The 19361-nt window shown below is 47.8% G+C and overlaps 1 protein-coding gene across 1 annotated transcript in view; it reads right to left on the bottom strand.

Moving 5' to 3' along the window:
* The window catches only part of LOC124619572 (KIF-binding protein), a 109251-nt gene that overhangs the window by 14944 nt on the left and 74946 nt on the right, over positions 1-19361 (bottom strand). The window contains exon 5 of the mRNA XM_047146062.1: positions 9120-9270. Within this exon, the coding sequence (XP_047002018.1) occupies positions 9120-9270 (151 nt within the window). The remainder of the gene's footprint in view (positions 1-9119; positions 9271-19361) is intronic.

Raw genomic sequence — 19361 nt, 5'->3', positions numbered from 1 at the left:
ATCATGGCACTTATCTATTCCATGGATTTGCTACAGATTATTGTGTTGGCTGGATTCTTACTTGCTGCTTACTTATGACTACTCCTGGACTTTTACTTCATGCCAACTGTTCTTGTCATGTTCAATAAACGTGATTTAGTTGTTTCATTTTGTTTTGGGGCGTCAAAACAACTAGGGTCATACACGCTCATGTCAAAACTGTAGAACATGAAAAAGAGAGGAATTAAAAACAACCACATGTTAACCACAATCGACGGAAGGGAAGACAGCTAAAAACAGGGACATGGAGAAAGTCTATAAAATATGCCATAGAGAAATGGAGGTCCTGAACTAAAAATTAAGTGGCCTTCATCATATTGCTACGATGGATAAAAAGTAAAACACGGTCAACTGCCTGCACGTTGTTCACTAAAATGGCCAATAACTCAAATGACAAACAAAAACATAAGTGGTTAAAAAAAGGGCATCCGTCAGGAAACGGCAGACTGTCAGAGGTGAGTGCCCGACACATAACCTATCTAAAATGATCTCACAGTAAGAGGGCCAAGAGGAGTTCGTCCAAGCTGCTGGGAGAGGCTCTATAAGCCAGAGCTTGTTCCCATGAAGGGGGGACCAGTGGTGATGCCAAAGTGACACCACCTGCTGACAGACAGCAACACAAGGATCATCAGAGTGAGTGTAAGAACTAGTGGGCTGAGGTATGAGGACTGCAGCCTTGGCAGGAGTGTCAGCAGCCTCGTTTCCTGGTAGACCGACATGACCAGGAACCCACAGAAACATCACACTGGCTCCACCAAGAGTGAGCAATTGACAGTTTTCCTGGACCCGCTGCACTAAGGGATGGGCGGTGTACAGTGCACATAGCACCCTTCAAAGTCTGAGTCTGAGCATAGGACACAATTGAAAAGGCTGCATTGCCGGATGCACTCCATGGCCCAATACAAGGCGAAGAGCTCGGCTGTAAATACTAAGTAGTGTGCCGGAAGCCGATATCAAAAGACACGGGTGCCAATGATGAAGGCACACCCGACCCCACGGTCTGTCCGAGATTGCGAAGTTCTATGCAAAGGTCGTGAAACTGAAGGCGATAGACCGAGGCTGGAGTAGTGTCCTTAGGAAGCGAATGAAGGCCAAGGTTAACATGGGCTGCTTCACAGAGCCATGGTGGTGAAGGGTTCACACCCACTGGGAAAGATGCAGGTAGCATGAAGATTAGCCGCTGTAGAAAGTGCCGAAAGAGGACTCCAGGAGGTAAAAGAGAAGAGGGACGAGCCCCATACTGACGATCAAAGGAATCATCAAAGAAGGTGGCACACGAGGGGTGGCCATGCATGGCAGACAAACAGCATGCATACCTGCTTCGGAGAAAGTCACGCCGGCACGACAGTGGTAGTTCAGCAGCTTGAGCATACAAAATCTCAACCGGGATGGTGTAAAAGGCACCCATGGCCAAATGGATGCCACGATGGTGGATAGTGCTGAGACAGCATAAACGGGATGGGTGTGCAGCGTCATAAACATAGCACCCGTAGTCGAGTTTCAAATGAGCGAAGGACCAGTAGAAACGAAGGAGAGTGGTTCAATTGGCACTCCAGGAAGTGCCATTGAGGACACGTAGGACAGGCTGCCAGGTAAGACACATGGGAGGACCAAGAGAGTTTCCTATCTAGCATGAGCCCCAGGAATCTCGTAGTTACAACAAACGGAAGGGCAACAGGACCAAGATGTAAAGCTGGTGGAAAAACCATTTGTGCTGCCAGAAATTCATACAGACGGTTTTGTCAGTGGAAAAGCAAAAGCCCTTGTCAATACTCCAGGAGTAAAGATGATCAAGACATCGCTGAAGATGCCGCTCAGTGAGACAGGTCTGTGAAGAACTGCAACAGATGGCAAAATTGTCAACAAAAAGAGAGCCGGAGATGCCGGGCAGGAGACAGGTCATTATAGTGTTAATGGCAATAGCAAAGAGGACAACCCTCAGGATGGAACCCTGAGGTGCACCATTTCCCTGGAAAAGGGTGTCCGACAAGGCAGAACCCACACACACCTTGAGCATGTGGTCTTTTAAAAATGCCTGAAGAAAACAGGCACCCACGGAAGCCCCATGTGTAAAGAGTATGGAGGATACTAGTTCTCCAGCAGGTGTCGTAGGCCTTCTCCAAATCGAAAAACATGGCCACAGTCTGGGACACGATGTATCTTGATGAGGCAGCTATTCTTGACGAGGCGGGCTGTTCAAGAGATCCTGATAAAGGAAAAAGTGCCTTACCCAGTCGCTAGAAAGTTACTGGCTAGTCGCAAACCCTGCATTCTCCCATCTGGTATCTATAGTTCCATTCTTGTTACCCCTCGCTCCATGAAGGACATGGCCACGCAGACATGCGACCTCCAATTCAGCTCTGAGGTTGTGAAATTGCCCAGTGTCAAGTTAGCATCACCATCCCCCCCATCCAGCTGTGCAACAAGCCATAAAACTCTCACCTCAAGGGCCACCAGCTACACAATCGGTTGGCTGGAAAGGGCAGAAGGAGTACTCCTGTGAAGAATTCCTCTGTCACTCCAGCCAAACACCCGAGTCTTCCTCTAACCAGAAAGGCTCGAAGATGTCCACCAAAGGCAAACAAACGGTCTTCTCCTACACTAACTCGAAGATCCTCTTCGATGGTGTCACCACGTGATGCCTTAGCCCGGTCAGCCTCCATGTCGCCGGTGCGCACCAACAACCATTTTTCAGAGTTGGACTCCAAAGACCAACTGCACAAGCAAGCTGAGACTTCTGTGGACCCCATGGAGCAGGATCCTGCTGCTTCTGTGCTCTCTAGTAGTGACTCTTCACCAGCTGTCACTTAGCAGCCACCAAGGTGACACCCCTACATCTCTTCCTCATCATGACTCTCCTCCAATGGCACATTCGCGGCCTTCAGCCCCACAAAGAGGATTTACTGCTTCTTTTAGCACTGCAGTGTCCCCTTGTACTCTGCCTTCAGTAAACAAAATTGCGCTGTTACAATCACTTTTAGCTTTCACATTTCTTACCGATTCATTTTGACCTTGTCCCTGAGGTCGGCATTCCATCTCATGGGAGCGTCATGCTGCTCATACGGAATGACATTCATAGTCAAACCATCTTCCTGACTACTAATCTCCAAGCTGTTGCATTTCGCCTTTCCCTTCCCCACCTGACTTTTTCCCTCTGTGCCATTTATGTAACTCCATCATTCGATGTCACCAGGGCAGACTTCCTTCAGCTTATCGGGCAGCTACCTCTCCCATTTTTGCTACTCGGTGACTTTAATGCGCATCATCCCCTCTGGGGTTCTCCCAGGACCTGTCAGAGAGGTGCCCTCTTGGCAGCCCGCCTCAAGCAGAATAGCTGCCATTGCAGTTGATACAATGGGGAGAAGGAGATGGACAATCACCCTTGTGCACGTCCCTACCCAGGTGACACATTTGGCTGGGTGTAGACAAGACATTCTAGTGTAGTTGAAATGATGACACTGTTAGCAGTGCATCATGTTCAGAATGTACGGTCGGACTGTGGTAAATTCATAGTCTGCTTTGATCTTGGAACACCGCTCTATCAAAGGCGAGAAAAAGAGTGCAGGTGGGTACTAAGGAGGAATCACCCGATGGACAGCAATGACTCCCTGATCAGAGAGGAAAGATTGGATTTTGGTCTCGGTTGTCCCATTGAGCAGCCTAGTGTAAATAACACCACAGGGAGAATTCAAAGTTCTATGGGCCTTGACACGAACAGGATAACAGTGGAGAAGCGAGGCAGCAAGCAGTAGTTGTGATTGAGAATCAGAATTGGTCTCCAAAAGCAAAGTTCCATTCCATAAAAGAGAGCAGGATTTCATAGGGCCAGCAATTGCATCAACACCTTTCTGAATAATAAACAGATTTACTGTGGTGAAGGACTGACCGTCTTCAGTACATGAGACCACGAGGAACCGTGTTGCAGCTGGAAGGGTATTTGAATCATTAGCCTCCATTCGTTTACATTTTTTAGACAAATCCCCCACAATTGCCAGAGTCTCCGATGGCACGCTCCTTCCAACTGTGTGCCCCCTTCACAAGGGGCCGCACCCGTCTTAGGCGACTGTTCACACCTCCCGAACACCTGACAGAGGGACCAATCGGCAATTTGAAAAGGTTATAAGGTCAGGCAATCACCCCTCCCTGAGCCTGGCCTGTACTGGAGATACGTGCGAATCCTACATGTCGACCCAGGGCTGGGAATTACACGTTACTCAGTCACCTGTTATGCATCAGGCATGTGGGCCGGCCTTCAGGAGCACACAGGGAGGAAGAAGAAAAAAGAGGATCCTCAAACACTGAAGTGGAGGAATGAGAGGAAAAGGGAAACAAAGGAAAAGCAAGTGAAAAACAAAGGTGAGACTGTTTGTATGTCAGTGACAGAATGCAGAATATTTCCTATAACACCCCAGACATATTCCCTAAAGGAGGAGAAAAAGAATAGCAAGTGGATGGACATACAGCTTGGAAGGGAAAAAATGCTGCAAAGGCTGGGGCTCCATGGCAGACAGGCACGAACCTGCCACAGAGTGGCGAGCCCCCTGGGAGGTCACGTAGGTGGGGTAGGAGTCAGCAAATGGATAACACACGGGAAATTGTTGCTCAAGTATGTACCAGAGAGAATGGACCATTCAAGATGAAGGGCAAGCTGGGCAGTGCAGAAGGATAGGTCCAAATGGGAATAGGTGTGCGTGGAGTCTGAAACAAACATGGGTGCTCCTGCGTTAAGACAGAGGAGGTTAAGTTGATTGAGGTCAGGCAAAAGGGCACTTCTCAGACAGGTTCTGGGAGGAACACAAAGGGGATGATGTGCACTACAGCAGAAAGATAGCTGCCCAATAATCTGGAAGAAGTCTGCTCTGGTGACATCGAATGACGGAGGGATATAAATGGTACAAAGGAAAAAGGTCACGTGAGAAAGGAAAAGGTGAACTGCAACAGCTTGAAGGCAGGTAGTCATTGAGATGGGTTTACTATAAACACCATCCCGTGTGAGCAACATGACTCCCCCATGAGATGAAATGCTGTCCTCAGGGAGGGGAGGAGTAGGGGGAGATAAAAACGGACTGGGAGGAAATACAAGAGCTCAAAGTGGTTGTGAGGACACAATTCCCCCCCCCCCCCCCCCCCCCCCCCCCCGCCCCCCTCCCAAGAGGTAGAAAACAAGCAGATGCTGCAATTCTAAGAGCAGCTGCAAATCGTCTTGGTTTGATCAAAGGTCACAAACATTCCATTGAAGGAGAGCTAGAATGAGGAAAGAGGAGTAAGGAAAAAATGAAGGGGTGTCACCTCAGTGGGTGCCGAGTGCCAGCCTTCGAAGACACACTGCTACAGGGCACTGAGACAGGAGGATCATGCTCCATGAGGTCTACAGAGGTGTCCACACTCTCTCTGTTGACGTGTGGAGTCCAGGGCAGAAAAATAGTTGACTGTGCGCACTGACGACATGGAGGTCGGCCGGGTGAGGGTATCATGTGGTGACACCGTCTAAGGGGATCTCCTAGTCTGTGGAGGAGAAGACCATTTGCCTTTGTTTGACTTCTTGGAGCCTTTCCAGTTGGCAGAGGAAGACTAAGATGTTTGTTGGCTGTAGGGACATTGGAAGTCATCGCGGGAGTATTCCTTCGGCCCTTTCTGGCCTGTCGGTTGTGTAGCTGGTGACTTTGCCCCGGGAGGCAATTTTTGGTGGCTTGTTGCACAGCAGGATGAGTAGATGGCGATGCTACCATGACACTGGGCGATTTCAAAAGTGCAGTGCTGTATTTGAGGTCACATGTCTGCTTGTCCATGTCCTTCATGGAGCAAGGTGTAGCAAGAACAGTATACTAAGTGCCAGATGGTAGAATGCACCATTTGCGATTAGTCAATACTTGTGAGCGACTGGGTAAGGCACTTTTTCCTTCACCCAGATCACCTGGACAGTCCACTCATCGAGATACATGGTACAATCTCGAAGAAAGAGGCGCATAATCATCCTCGTGTGCATCCCTACCACAGGTTGCACATTTGGCCAGGTGTCGACAAGATATTCAAGTGTGGTTGAAACAGTGACAAGGGATGCAGCGCATCCAGTTTGGAATGTACGGTCGGACTGTAATAAATTAATAGCCTCCTTTGATCTTGGACAGAAGCACCACTCTGTCAAAGGTGAGAGAGAGTGCATGTGGACACTAAGGATACATCTACCTTTTTCATCACATGATGGATGGCAACACCACCTTGATCAGAGAGGTACACTCAGATTTCTGTCTCAGTCAGACCATCGAGCAGCCTAGTGTAAATAACATCACGGGAAGAATTCAGAGTTTTATGGGCCTCGACACGAACAGGATAGCTGTGGAGAAGTGAAGCGGCAAGCAGTTGTGCTTGAGAATCAAAAGTAGTCTTCAAAAGCAAAGTGCCATTGCATAAATGAGAGCAGGATTTCACACGGCCAGCAACTGCATCAACACCTTTCTGAATAATAAATGGATTTATTGTTGCAAAGGACTGACTGTCTTCAGTACGTGAAACCACGAGAAACCAGTGCAGCTGGGAGGGTTTTTGAATCAGGAGCTTCATTCCATTTATGTTTGGTAGATGTGGACTGTGTAGATGATGATTAGCTCATTGTGAGACTGTGAGCATCTCCGATGGCACACTCGTTCCAACGGGTGGGGGGGCAGAGGTGGGCTCACTCACCTTAGGTGACTGTTCACACCACACGAATACCTGACAGAGGGATCAATCAACAATTTGGGAAGGCAGCAGCTCAGGCACTCAGCCCTTTCTGGGTCTGGCCTGTACGAGGGGGTACATGTGAACCATACCTGTCCACCCAGGGCTGGGATTACATATTACCCAGTCACCTGTTACGTGTCAGAGGTGTGGGCTGGCCTTCAGGAGCGCACAGGGGGGAAGAAGAAAAAGAGGAGCCTGAAACGTCAAAGTGGAGGAAGGATCTATATCTATATCTACATATATACTCCGCCAGCCACCAAGCAGTGTGTGCCGGAGGGCACAATTTGCGCCAAAGTCATATTCCCCACTCTACTCCACTTGTGGAATGCGCGAGGGAAAAGCGACTGTCTGAACGCCTCAGTACGAGCTATAATTTTCCTTATCTTTGGATGGTGATCATTGCACGATTTGAAAGTTGGTGGTAATAATATATGCTCTACATACTTGGTGAAGATCGGATTTCGGAATTTAGCAAGCTGCCCCTTCCGTTTAGCGCACTGTCTATCTGCAAATGCATCCCCCTTCAAACTTTCTATCAGATTTGTAACGCTCTCGCGATGGCTAAATGTACCAGTCACGAATCTTGCTGCTCTTCTTTGGACCTTCTCAGTCTCCTGAATCAGATCCAACTGGTAAGGGTCCCATACAGACGAACAATACTCTAAGACTGGATGAACTAACGTATAGAAAGCAATTTCCTTTGTTGAAGGACTGCACTGCTTCAGGATTCTACCAATAAACTGCAACCTAGAGTTCGCCTTGCCTGCTACTTGTGTAATCTGATCATTCCATTTGAGATCATTTCGAACAGTCACACCCAGATACTTGATGGATGTTACTGCTTCCAAAGACTGGGCATTTATTTTGTACTCTTACATTAATGGGAATTTTCACCTTGTTATATGCAGTATGTTACACTTACTAATACTGAGAAATAACTGCCAGTCATTACACCACACATTTATTTTCTGCAAATCCTCATTGATTTGTTCACAACTTTAGTGTGATACTACTTTCCTGTAGACAACAGCATCATCAGCAAACAGTCTAATACTGCTGTTAATACCATCAACCAGATCGTTTATGTAAATCGTAAAAAGCAGTGGACCTATTACGCTGCCCTGGGGCACACCTGAAGTTACACTTGTTTCTGCTGAAGTCACCCCGTTCAGGATGACATACTGCTCCCTGTCTGTTAGAAAACTTTCTATCCAACCGCATATGTCATCAGATAGACCGTAAGCACACACTTTTTGGAGCAAGCAACAGTATGGAACTGAGTCGAACACCTTTCGAAAGGATAGGAGAAGGTGAATGAAGAAAGGAAAAAAGGAACAAAAACAATGGTGAGACTGTTCTTAGAGAAAAAGGAATACCAAGAGGAAAGATATGCAGCATTGAAGGAGAAAAATGCTGGAAAGGCTGGGGCCCCGTGGTAGCCAAGCACAAACCTGCCAAAGAGCGGTGAACCCCCCTGGGGAGAATAAATGTTATGAGCACCACATCATAACAAGGGGTGTTCTGTTGCTTCAATCATGCTTTTGCATCACCTATCACTCATCTGTAGGAGAGTCACTGCCATAGTTATATTTCATTTATTATTTCCACTCTTGAATTTCCATGATTGAATTTTAACACATTCTTTTATGCTTCTGACAACTCATAATACAGTGAAAATTGCTTCTGAATTAGCATTTCTTACTTTAGTTTTTTCTGCTAGTCTTGCGATGGTTTTTAACACCAGTTAATAAATTATATGTCCTCAAAATGCCTCATTACCTGAGATGAGGGTCTGCGTAATTCAGTAGAAGGTAAGATGCATATATTGACTACCAAATGCAACTACCGGGTATTTATAATTGAAGTGCAGCTACTCACAGAGGTAAAATGCGGCCTGTAATTATTGTATGGCAGCAAAAGTTGGTAAACATTTTAATGCAGAACTAATTTACACTGGAAAAAAATTACTTGCAATTCTGGCCACCAGGTGCAACTCGGGAACAAGGACATACAGATATGTTTCCATATGTAGTGGATTAGGAATGGGATGTGGGCATAAAAGGTCAAACAAGCAAGAAATGCACGATACTGATTTTATTATTAACCACTGGTTATGCAATTTGTCCAATAGGAGCACTGGGATGTCGATGAGATGCTGTATAGTGCCATATTTGCACTTGCTGGCCAAAACTGGAACTAACTTTTTTCCAGCACACATCAGTTCTGCATTAATGCATTAACAGATGTACCAAATTACAATGCCGTCTAATAACTGCAGCCCGCATTGGATCTCGGTGACTAGCTGCACTTTAATTATAACCACCTGGTGTTTACAATTGCAAGCAGCTACAGAAACTTACCTGGTAAGCATCAATGCTCTTTTTAATATTCTCACGATTTACTTTCTTGTCTGGAGTAACTAACTTGCTGTACAAACGACCAATGTGACAATGTGCATTCAATGCAGGACGTTCAAGATCCTCACTTATTGTGTCAGGAAATTCTTTGGTGCTGTAAAAAAAATGAAACATGTCACTTAGCAGACAGAAAACTAATACATAAAACAAATGGAAAATATGGTGTCAAAAATATGTAGGAAACATAATTATTTAAATTTTAACAGGTGAAACCTCTATTCATCACACATTTTGTGAGCACACTTTGTGTGGTACCTGATGAGTATAGCAGAATCAATAAAAAGAGGGTGTACAGCTTTCAACCAATATTAAGTTGCTTCAAGTTGCTACTGATCTTAGGCCAGCATACAATACAGTGACACTGGCATTGTTGTCCCCATCATATTTTGTGTCCGCAAGCTCAGTTTTGTTTCCTGTGTCATTCACTGTGTGTGTCACATCTGCTTTCATAAACAAAAGCAGACATGCTAGACTATGCGCTGTCTGCTAATAAAGTAAAATGAGGTTGGAAGCAATGGAAAATTGTCAGTGTCAGTGCTGTCACGAACCTTTGATTTGTATCAATTCAGCTAGCCCCCATCAGCCACCAAGCCAAATTGCTCCAACAAGTGTGTGAATAATATAGTTTAATGCGTGCTCAAAAATTATCAATACTAATCAGTTAATTCCACACATAATGTAAATTTAGGTATGCTGCCTGGTTTTGTAAATGACTGACTGCATAATGCTTTCATAAAATGTTGTGGAAGCAAAGACATAAGAGAATAACAAATTAATACATGCAGGCAAAAACGAGTAATAATAAAAATGAGCTGTAAAAGGGCATCTGATTTAGCACAGAACATATCAGTTGGTAGGACATGTTCTGAGGCATCAAGGGATCACCAATTTAGTACTGGAGGGCAGCATGGAGGGTAAAAATCGTAGAGGGAGACCAAGAAATGAATACATTAAGCAGATTCAGAAGGATGTAGGCTGCAGTAGGTACTGGGAGATGTAGAAGCTTGCACAGGATAGAGTAGCATGGAGAGCTGCATCAAACAAGTCTCAGGACTGAAGACCACAACAACACCTACAAATATTTCCTACAGGGCAAAAGGTTTCCCAAAGAACACCTACAAATAATTGCTACAGTTATGCAACTAATGCAATAATCTACAGTGGAGAGGGAGAGAAAGAGGGGGGGGGGGGAGAGGGAAGGGGAGGGAGGGAGGGAGGGAGGGAGGGAGGGAGAGAGATTTTAGGGCAATGAATGGTGATGTTATTTAAAGTAGTCTGAGGCAAACACAGTTGACATTCATAAAAGTTAAATCATCATAGAACAGAAACTGAAAAATCTTGCTCACTCTTTCCCATATCCACTTATAGTCACCCACACAATTGTACTACCTTTCCAATTAGAAACACAGTAACCGCCCAAAAACCTTCTTAAAGCTTCGATGCAATAAAAGAGCAAAGTAACAGCTCAAGATTTTGTTTTCTTTTTTTGGGGTGGGGGGAATTCTGTGTGTGAACTGTCCCAATAAAATTTCATCCCTAATAATTTAGGGAACAAGTCAGAGATTTCAAATAATCTTAAAATTCTCTATAACATTTGTTTCATCACCTGCTAAAATAGATGGCAGCTCATCACGTAAAGTAGCTCTGCCCTTCTCTATGAACCTAAAATACTACTTGTCGAAATAAGGCACGTGGAAGTCTGTTCACAATGAAGTATCACACACTAGAGGGTCCTCTCACTGGAGCCCCAATGGGTCAATGTCTCACTTATAGACAGGAGAGATGGATTTCATTTTGTCCAAGTGGCTTCAAGGATATACAGTTCAACAAAATAGGTGGTTTTACAAGGTACAGTTTATTTTCAGTCAGTGGCAATTGCTCTTCTTCCTACCAGCACACGACTCTGTACATCAACAGTTAGGTGGTAGGGGATGATGTAGTAGCACAAAGTACATTGGGATTTTCAGTACACTTTTTCATGGCTACTGCACCTGATAATTTGTTTCCCGGACTGTTCATGTTTTCTGATACCCAGTAGGCTACCACAACCTTCCCCAGACATTTTAGGCATACAAAGCTGTCCTGGGTAGTGCTGGGCAGAAGGTTGCTCTGGGAGTTGGAACAAGAATTTCTCAGCACAATTAAGATTCTTCGTCTCCACTGTCCAGAAGTTTGCATATAAGTCCACATCAAATGCAGTGTATTCACTTGGTAAATGGATCTTGAGGACACATTCAGGGAACATCAAAGATCAGCCAAGTGGAACCCCTGTTTGGGAAATCTGTGCATACTTTTGTGCGATTTAAAATTTTATGAATAAGCTATTCAAAAATGTACACAATAGTGACATAACCCAATAAACAAAAAATAATCCTGGGCCTACTCAGTAACCAGTGCAACAGTCTGGTTGAACAACGGGTTATGGTTGGTATGTGCCCCACATCAAGTGTGACTATGTCACACTTTGCATAAATCACAAATGATAGCAAGTTCACATGCGAATTGTAAAAATCAGTTTATTGGTAGGATAAGCCACAGTCTGAAATGCTGAAAATTCTGGAGCGGTCAAATAGCTTTAGATTCCACAAGGACCTTTAAACATAGCATCCCACTTTTTATTCTGCTCCTTTAACTAATTTATTTATTTTCTTTTTTTTTCCCTTTAGTTTATCAGCTGAATATTCTATGGGGTGATTTTTTTCCACTGTGTACAAACTTCTAGAAATTGATTGATGAGAGGATAAGAAACAAAAAAGGACTAGTGAACTTATGCCCAGAAATGAATGGTTTTCATGCTAGAGGCCATTTAGTCAGTCATACTTTGTTACAGAGATTGTGGTTTAATACATGCTGTACCATGCAGCAACAGTTACAGTATGTGTTGAAAATGGTTTCCATGTACCTCAACATATGCGCGTTCATGCCGTAGGGTGTACTATTTCACATTCATAATGGGCAGGCTGGATCCGAAGAGTGTCAAAGGCTGCATGAATATGCTGCTCCAGTTTCTCCATTTCTGGAATGTGCTTTGCACACATGATACTTTTGAGATGGTGCCAAAACCAGAAATAGCACGGGATTAGATCTGGTGAACAAACAGAACATGTAGCTGGACGCCCTCATCCAGTCTGTGGACCAGGGAAGACATGATAGAGATGCATCTGGACATTAAGTGGGCTGGAGCACCATTATGTAACAGCCACATAACACTTTGAATTATCAGTGGCATTTCTTCCAGCAAACGAGGAAAAGTCACCCACAAGAAACGCCAATAGTTGCGGCCCGTTAGGTGACATGAAGGTAAACTAGTCCCAAAATATGGTCACCAATTATCCCTGCCTACACATTATGGCTGCACCGACGCTGATGATTCGCTGTCACCATACCATGGGGGTTCTGTATACTATCCCACAGATGACTTGTGAAAGTTGAAGATACCATTCTGCATAAAGTGGCCTCATCTGTGCATAGGATGGACAAATCCTGGACTCATGGTTGCCTGAAGAAACCAGTGAGAAAACTGCTCCCCGATGTGAAAAGTCTATTGCTAATAAGTCCTGCACATGCTCTAAGTGATAAAGATAGTAGCAATTGACATGGAGAATGTTTCACTCGGTCGTCTGGCTTACCCTGTAATGGCAGGCCAACTGCCTAGTACTGACACAGAGGTCGCCTTCCACAGAGCTAATAACATTTTCCTCCGAGTCTGGGGTCCGAACATTTCCTGCTTCCTGAAACGAACCTATCTCAGACAAATGGCAAAAGACTGTTGCAAACATTGAATGCTGTGATTGTTGTTAGTGGGGATAGGTCTCCTAATATAACCTTGGTGGCCGCTGCCCATTGCCATTTGGCTTTCTGTAAGTAAAAACTATGTTGGCAAGCTCTCGATTTAAATATGGAACCATTATGTACAACACTGTATCACATCCACTACAAGGTAGTCAGCAAGAGAATTTAATCAGACACAACATTACCAATTACTATGACAGGAGAGGGCGCTCGGGCACGACGTATGAGGAACAGTGCCACCCTTTAGGAGGAAACCATACATACTGTAACTGTCATTGCATAGTACAGTGTGTATTGGACCGCAGTCTCTGTAATGAAGTATGAGTGAATGAATGGTCTCTAGCATGGAAACCATGGATCTCTGGACATAAGTTCACTAGACCTTTTGTGTTCTGTATCCTCTCATTGATCAGTCCCTAGAGTTTGCACACAGTGGAAAAAACACCCTGTATATACCCAGTGTACAGAAGATGGCCAGATTGTTATTTCTCTAAGTAATTCATGTAAATTTTGTTGTCCACATCATAAGTAATACTTTGTTGATGCCAATGACCTTATTAACTTTCTATAGAACATTTTTCTCTGGGATAAATTAGTATCTGAAGTTGTCTCCTTAGTGTCAAAATAAGCTCACCATACCCAGCCTTACATGAAAATCAACCTCAATGTTAAACACACATCCCAGAGTACATGCTGCTGGTGGATGCAGCTGAATGATCATCATGGATGGTATAATGCAAACACAACCAGTATTATGTTAAGAAGCAACAGGAGCAGTTTTCTACTAGGGATGGTCAAAAGCAGAAACAGTGGCCGAGCGTAGCGCTCACCCCAGCATTGCCAGTGACCAGGGTAGACAACGGGACAAGAGTGAGAGGTTGGACAGAGAGCACACTGGCGATGCTGCAAAAGCATCACACAGCCATCTTCTAATGTGCATACCACTGCAGTGGATAGTGGTTAGAGGAGGAACAAAAAAGTCTGAAAAGTCCTAAAATGAATGGCACTGAATCGGAGTTCTTGCTATGGAGAGTGCTGCACCTTCAATGGCTATGGAACGAATGACAGAGCTTAATGAACTCAATGTTGAAAAAAGGGTTGTGATAGGAAGGCCCAACCAACCTACATCGATGGGGCTGTCCAGTATATTGTGCCTCCAAGTTAAAGTCGCACACCTTTTCTGCACCAAAAAACATTTCTATTTAACACTCTCTCCAAGGACCTGAATTCTCTGCACCAAATTATATTTCTATTTAACACTGTCTCCATAGACCTAGATCCTAAGGGCTTCAAAGTTGCTTGTTAGAAGGCAAAAGAAAAACAGTAACATGTCTTTTAAAAAATGCTGATTCATTAGGCCTGGCTTATAGTACCAGGTAACGGCACCTTCCAATGGTTGCAGTAAAGACTTCAATGGTAGCAAAGGTGGAGAATATGAACTCTGAAATGGCAAATCTGTTGAAAAATGTATCCTGTTGTCCAAGGCTATTTAGACAGAGGGTATGACAGTGCCACACGTTAGTGGTGGTACCTCAACAGCAACTATTCCATGTGTCAATGGTGGCTAAATCAATAAAATTCCAGGCTCGCAACCTGGTCTTATTATGGGAATTCACAATTTACAAAATGTAAAGTTTATATCAGGGATGCACTGCCACAAATGATGAATCCACTACTACATTTGTAATGCATTGGGATCTAGGGTTCTGGGCAGCCTCAACATTCGCAGCAAATAAGAAGTGGAGTGTATTGAAATGCCTTTAAGTTCAAAGATAGGTTTGGATGGTGGTGGTTGTTGGGATGTTTAAGGGGGACTAAACAGCGAAAGTCATCAGTCCCCCATTCCAAAATCAGGCGAGCCGAAAATCTACGGAGCAGATAAAAACCAAAGGGGGAGGAGACGTCCCCCCAGGCGCTAAAAGAACACAAATGCAGCAACAAACACTACAGACAAGAACAGGACAGAGGAACACCAGACAGAAAGAAACAGAAGAGAGGAGGATGGCCGGAGACTGGTTGACTGACCATGAGAAAAAAAAAGGGAAAGAGTCAACCATCTGACGGCACACCAGAACAGCAACAGACACAAGGACAGAAGACACAGAAAGGGAAAGGCGCAGGACCTCCCTAAATCGAACCATAAAAACGACTACTACGGATAAAATGTAAAACATTGTCAGCCATGGAGGCATCGTCGGATAAAACCAAAGCCAAAGTGCCCGGGAGATTAAAAGATTGCCGGAGTGTGCGCAGTCGAGGACACTCCAGCAAAATGTGGCCCACCGTCAGCCGGGACCCACACTGACACAAGGGGGGATCCTCCTGACGCAACAGATGGCCGTGCGTCAGGTATGTATGGCTGATGCGCAGCCGACACAGGACTACCGAGTCCCTGCGAGAGGCCCGCAGGGAGGAACGCCACACATCGGTCGTCCCCTTGACAGCCCGCAGTTTATTCGGGGCTGTCATGCCACGCCACTCAGCAGCCCACATCCCAATCAGCTTACGGCGCAACACCATCTGCTGGTCGCGAGCCGTAAGGCCGACCTCCAAAGCCGGGGCGTCGATCGCCCCTTTGGCCAGCCTGTCTACACGTTCGTTCCCTGGGATGCCAACATGACCAGGCGTCCAAACCAAGACCACCGAACGACCAGAACGGGCAATGGCGGAAACAGTCTCCTGAATGGAGGACACCAGAGGAGAGGAGGGATAGCAGCGGTCGATGGCCTGAAGGCTGCTCAGGGAGTCACTGCAGATCACGATGGACCTACCTGAGCAGAAACGCATATGTTCAAGAGCGCGCAAGATGGCTACCAGCTCTGCAGTAAAAATACTGCAGCCAGCCGGCAAGGAGCGTTGCTCAACATGGGCAGAGTGAGCAAAGGCGTAGGCAGTGCGACCATCAACCAGGGAACCATCAGTGTAGACAGGCTCACAGCCCGGAAATGATTCGAGGAGCTCACGAAAACGGCGACGGAGGGCCACAGGCGGAACCGAGTCCTTAGGGCCCTGTGCCAAATCCAGACGGACAGATGGCCGGTACAAACACCAGGGAGGCGTAGGTGTACGGACCCGGAAGGGAGGCAGAAGAGGGAATGACCCCAGTTCTGACAGCAGGGACTGGACACGGACAGCTACGGAAAGCCCAGACCTAGGTCGCCGTTCGGGCAGATGGAGGACCATGGCAGGGAAAAGCAGGCGACGATTGGGATGGCCTGGCGAGCAATGAACGTGAGCAGCATAGTCGGCGAGCAGACGATGGCGGCGAATCCGCAGCGGGGGAACCCCGGCTTCCACCAGTAGACTATCCACGGGGCTCGTACGAAAAGCGCCAGTTGCAAGCCGGACCCCACAGTGGTGTATGGGGTCTAACAACTTCAACACTGAGGGTGATGCAGACCCATAGGCCAGGCTCCCGTAATCAAGCCGAGACTGCACAAGGGCTCTGTACAATCGCAGCAGCGTGCAGCGATCCGACCCCAAGACGTGTGGCTAAGGCAGCGGAGGGCGTTGAGGTGCCGCCAGCATTTTTGCTTCAGCTGAGTAATATGAGGAACCCATGTGAGCCGGGCATCAAACACGAGTCCCAAGAAGCGGCAAGTGTCCACCACTTCAAGCAGGTGGCCGTCGAGGTAAAGTTCAGGATGAGGGTGGACCGTCCGACGCCTGCAGAAGTGCATAACCCGAGTCTTGGCAGCAGAGAACTGAAAACCATTAGTCAGAGCCCATGATGCTGCCTTGCGAACGGCGACTTGCAGCCTGCGTTCGGCAACTCCCGTAGTCGTGGAGCTAAATGAGATGCAGAAGTCGTCGGCATACAAAGAAGGAGACACCGACGACCCCACTGCTGCAGCCAAACCATTAATGGCCACTAAAAATAAGGAGACACTCAACACCGAGCCCTGCAGGACCCCATTTTCCTGTATATAAGAGGAACTAGAGGTGGCACCGACTTGCACCCGGAAAGAGCGGCGCAATAAAAAGCTTTGAAGAAAAGCCGGGAGCCGACCACGAAGACCCCACCCATGCAACGTGGCGAGGATGTGATGCCTCCATGTGGTGTCATACGCCTTCCGCAGATCGAAAAATACAGCAACAAGATGCTGACGTTGGGCAAAAGCCATACGGACAGCAGATTCCAGCCGCACCAAATTGTCCACTGCAGACCGGCCCCGACGGAAGCCACCCTGGGATGGAGCGAGGAGACCGCGCGACTCAAGGACCCAACACAAACGCCGCCCCACCATACGTTCGAGCAATTTGCACAAAACGTTGGTGAGGGTAATGGGACGATAGCTGTCCACCGCCAGTGGGTCCGCACCGGGCTTCACGATGGGGACAATAAGACCCTCTCGCCATTGCGACGGCAACACGCCCTCGCTCCAAATGCGGTTAAAGATGGTGAGGATGTGTCTCTGGCAGTCCCTGGAGAGATGCTTCAGCATCTGCGCGTGGATGCAGTCCGGTCCTGGTGCTGTATCAGGGCAATCGGTGAGGGCAGCGAGGAGTTCCCTCTCGCTGAAAGGAGCATTGTATGTTTCATAATGACGCGTGTGGAATGAGAACGGCGTCCGCTCGGCTCGCTCCTTTAGAGAGCGAAAGGCGGGGGGATAGGATGCAGTCGCAGAGCTCTGAGCAAAGTGCGCGGCTAGCCGTTCAGCAATGGCGGCAGCGTCCGTGCAGACAGCGCCGTCCAAGGAGAGCCCAGGGATACCCATAGGGGTCTGGGAGCCATAAATCCGCCGGATCCGGGACCACACGTGCGAGGACGAGACACGGGAGCCCAGGGAGGAGACGTACCTCTCCCAGCACTCCTGCTTACGCCGTGCAATAAGACGACGGGCGAAGGCACGGAGCCTCTTAAAGGCGATGAGGGTCTCCAGAGACGGGTGCCGCCTATGACGCTGGAGAGCCCGCCTACGGTCGCGAATAGCCTCAGCAATCTCCGGCGACCACCAGGGGACAGCCTTCCGCCGAGGGAGGCCAGAGGAACGGGGGATGGCAGCCTCGGCCGCTGAAATGATGGACGTGGTGAAAACACGGACCACCTCGTCAATGTCACCCTGTGGTGGAGACGCAATGGTTACAGCGGAAGTAAAAGCTGGCCAGTCAGCCCTGTGGAGAGCCCAGCGGGGCAAGCGCCCAGAAGAATGACACTGTGGCAGCGACAAATAGATGGGAAAATGGTCACTACCACACAGGTCAGGATGCACCCTCCAGTGGAGGGATGGGACAAGTCCAGGGCTGCAAATAGAGAGATCGATGGCCGAGAACGAGCCATGGGCCACACTGAAATGCGTGGGAGCACCAGTGTTCAAGAGGCTAAGGTCGAGCTGAGCCAACAAATGCTCCACGGCCCGACCACGGTCATCAGAGACAGTCCCACCCCATAGAGGGTTGTGGGCATTGAAATCGCCCAGAAGCAGCAATGGTGGCGGGAGTTGAGCCAGCAGCGCAGCCAAGACATGTCGGGGGAGCTCCCCATCTGGAGGAATGTAAACAGAGCAAATAGTAATAGCCGGCGAGAGCTCAACCCTGGCAGCAACTGCCTCTAAAGGCGTCTGAAGGGGTACTGGCGAACTACAGACAGAGTGGTGAACAAAGAGGCAAACCCCACCTGACGCTCGATGACAGACAGCACGGTTCTTATAGTATCCCTGATAACCGCGAAGCGCGGGGGTCCGTAGTGCAGGAAACCAAGTTTCCTGCAGAGCAATGCAGAGAACAGGGGAATCACTCAGAAGCATCCGGAGCTCAGGCAGGTGGCGGAAATAACCGCCGCAGTTCCATTGGAGAATGGGAGCAGGAAGGGACTGGGAGGGCGTGAATGCGACTAAGAGGCAGACAGCGCTTCAGAGCCAACTGCCGCCACTGGGGGAGAGTCAGCTGAGTCCATAGGAGAGGCCCCCAAGGGTTCCGTGAGGGCGAGATCCGCGGCAGAGCCGAGGATCTCCACCTCATCCCCGGAGCCAGGACTATGTACAGCAGGCGGTGCTGAAACCGCCGGAACATCCTTCTTCTTGGACACATTCCGTTCCTTCTTCTCGCGTCTGCCCTTAGGGTGAGAGGGCTAGGAGAGCTTCTCTGAAGGAGTGTCGGAGGCTGACGACGACGCAGAAGCCCTACGATCAGCAGGTGGCGGAACCTTCAGCCACTGGCTGACATCTGGCGGGGAAGGAGAAGAAACGGAGGAAGGGAGAGCCCCGAGGGACCCCTTCCGCGAGAGAGGAACCGGCGGAGGCAACGCCGCCGGAGAAGGAGGGGGAGGAATCGAGCCTCCCAGTTGTGGAGCAGATGTCACTCCCGAAGTAAGCTTGGGGGGAGCGACAGAAGAGGGTTTGCCCCCAACTGCTAAGGGGGCAATAGAGGAAGGCTTGCCCCCAGGCACGAGGG

Source organism: Schistocerca americana, chromosome 6 (genome assembly GCF_021461395.2).
Source record: "Schistocerca americana isolate TAMUIC-IGC-003095 chromosome 6, iqSchAmer2.1, whole genome shotgun sequence".
In the NCBI taxonomy this organism is placed as follows: Eukaryota; Metazoa; Arthropoda; class Insecta; order Orthoptera; family Acrididae; genus Schistocerca; species Schistocerca americana.
Note: the sequence above shows the minus strand (reverse complement) of the source record. Positions and strands in the feature narration are given on the sequence as shown.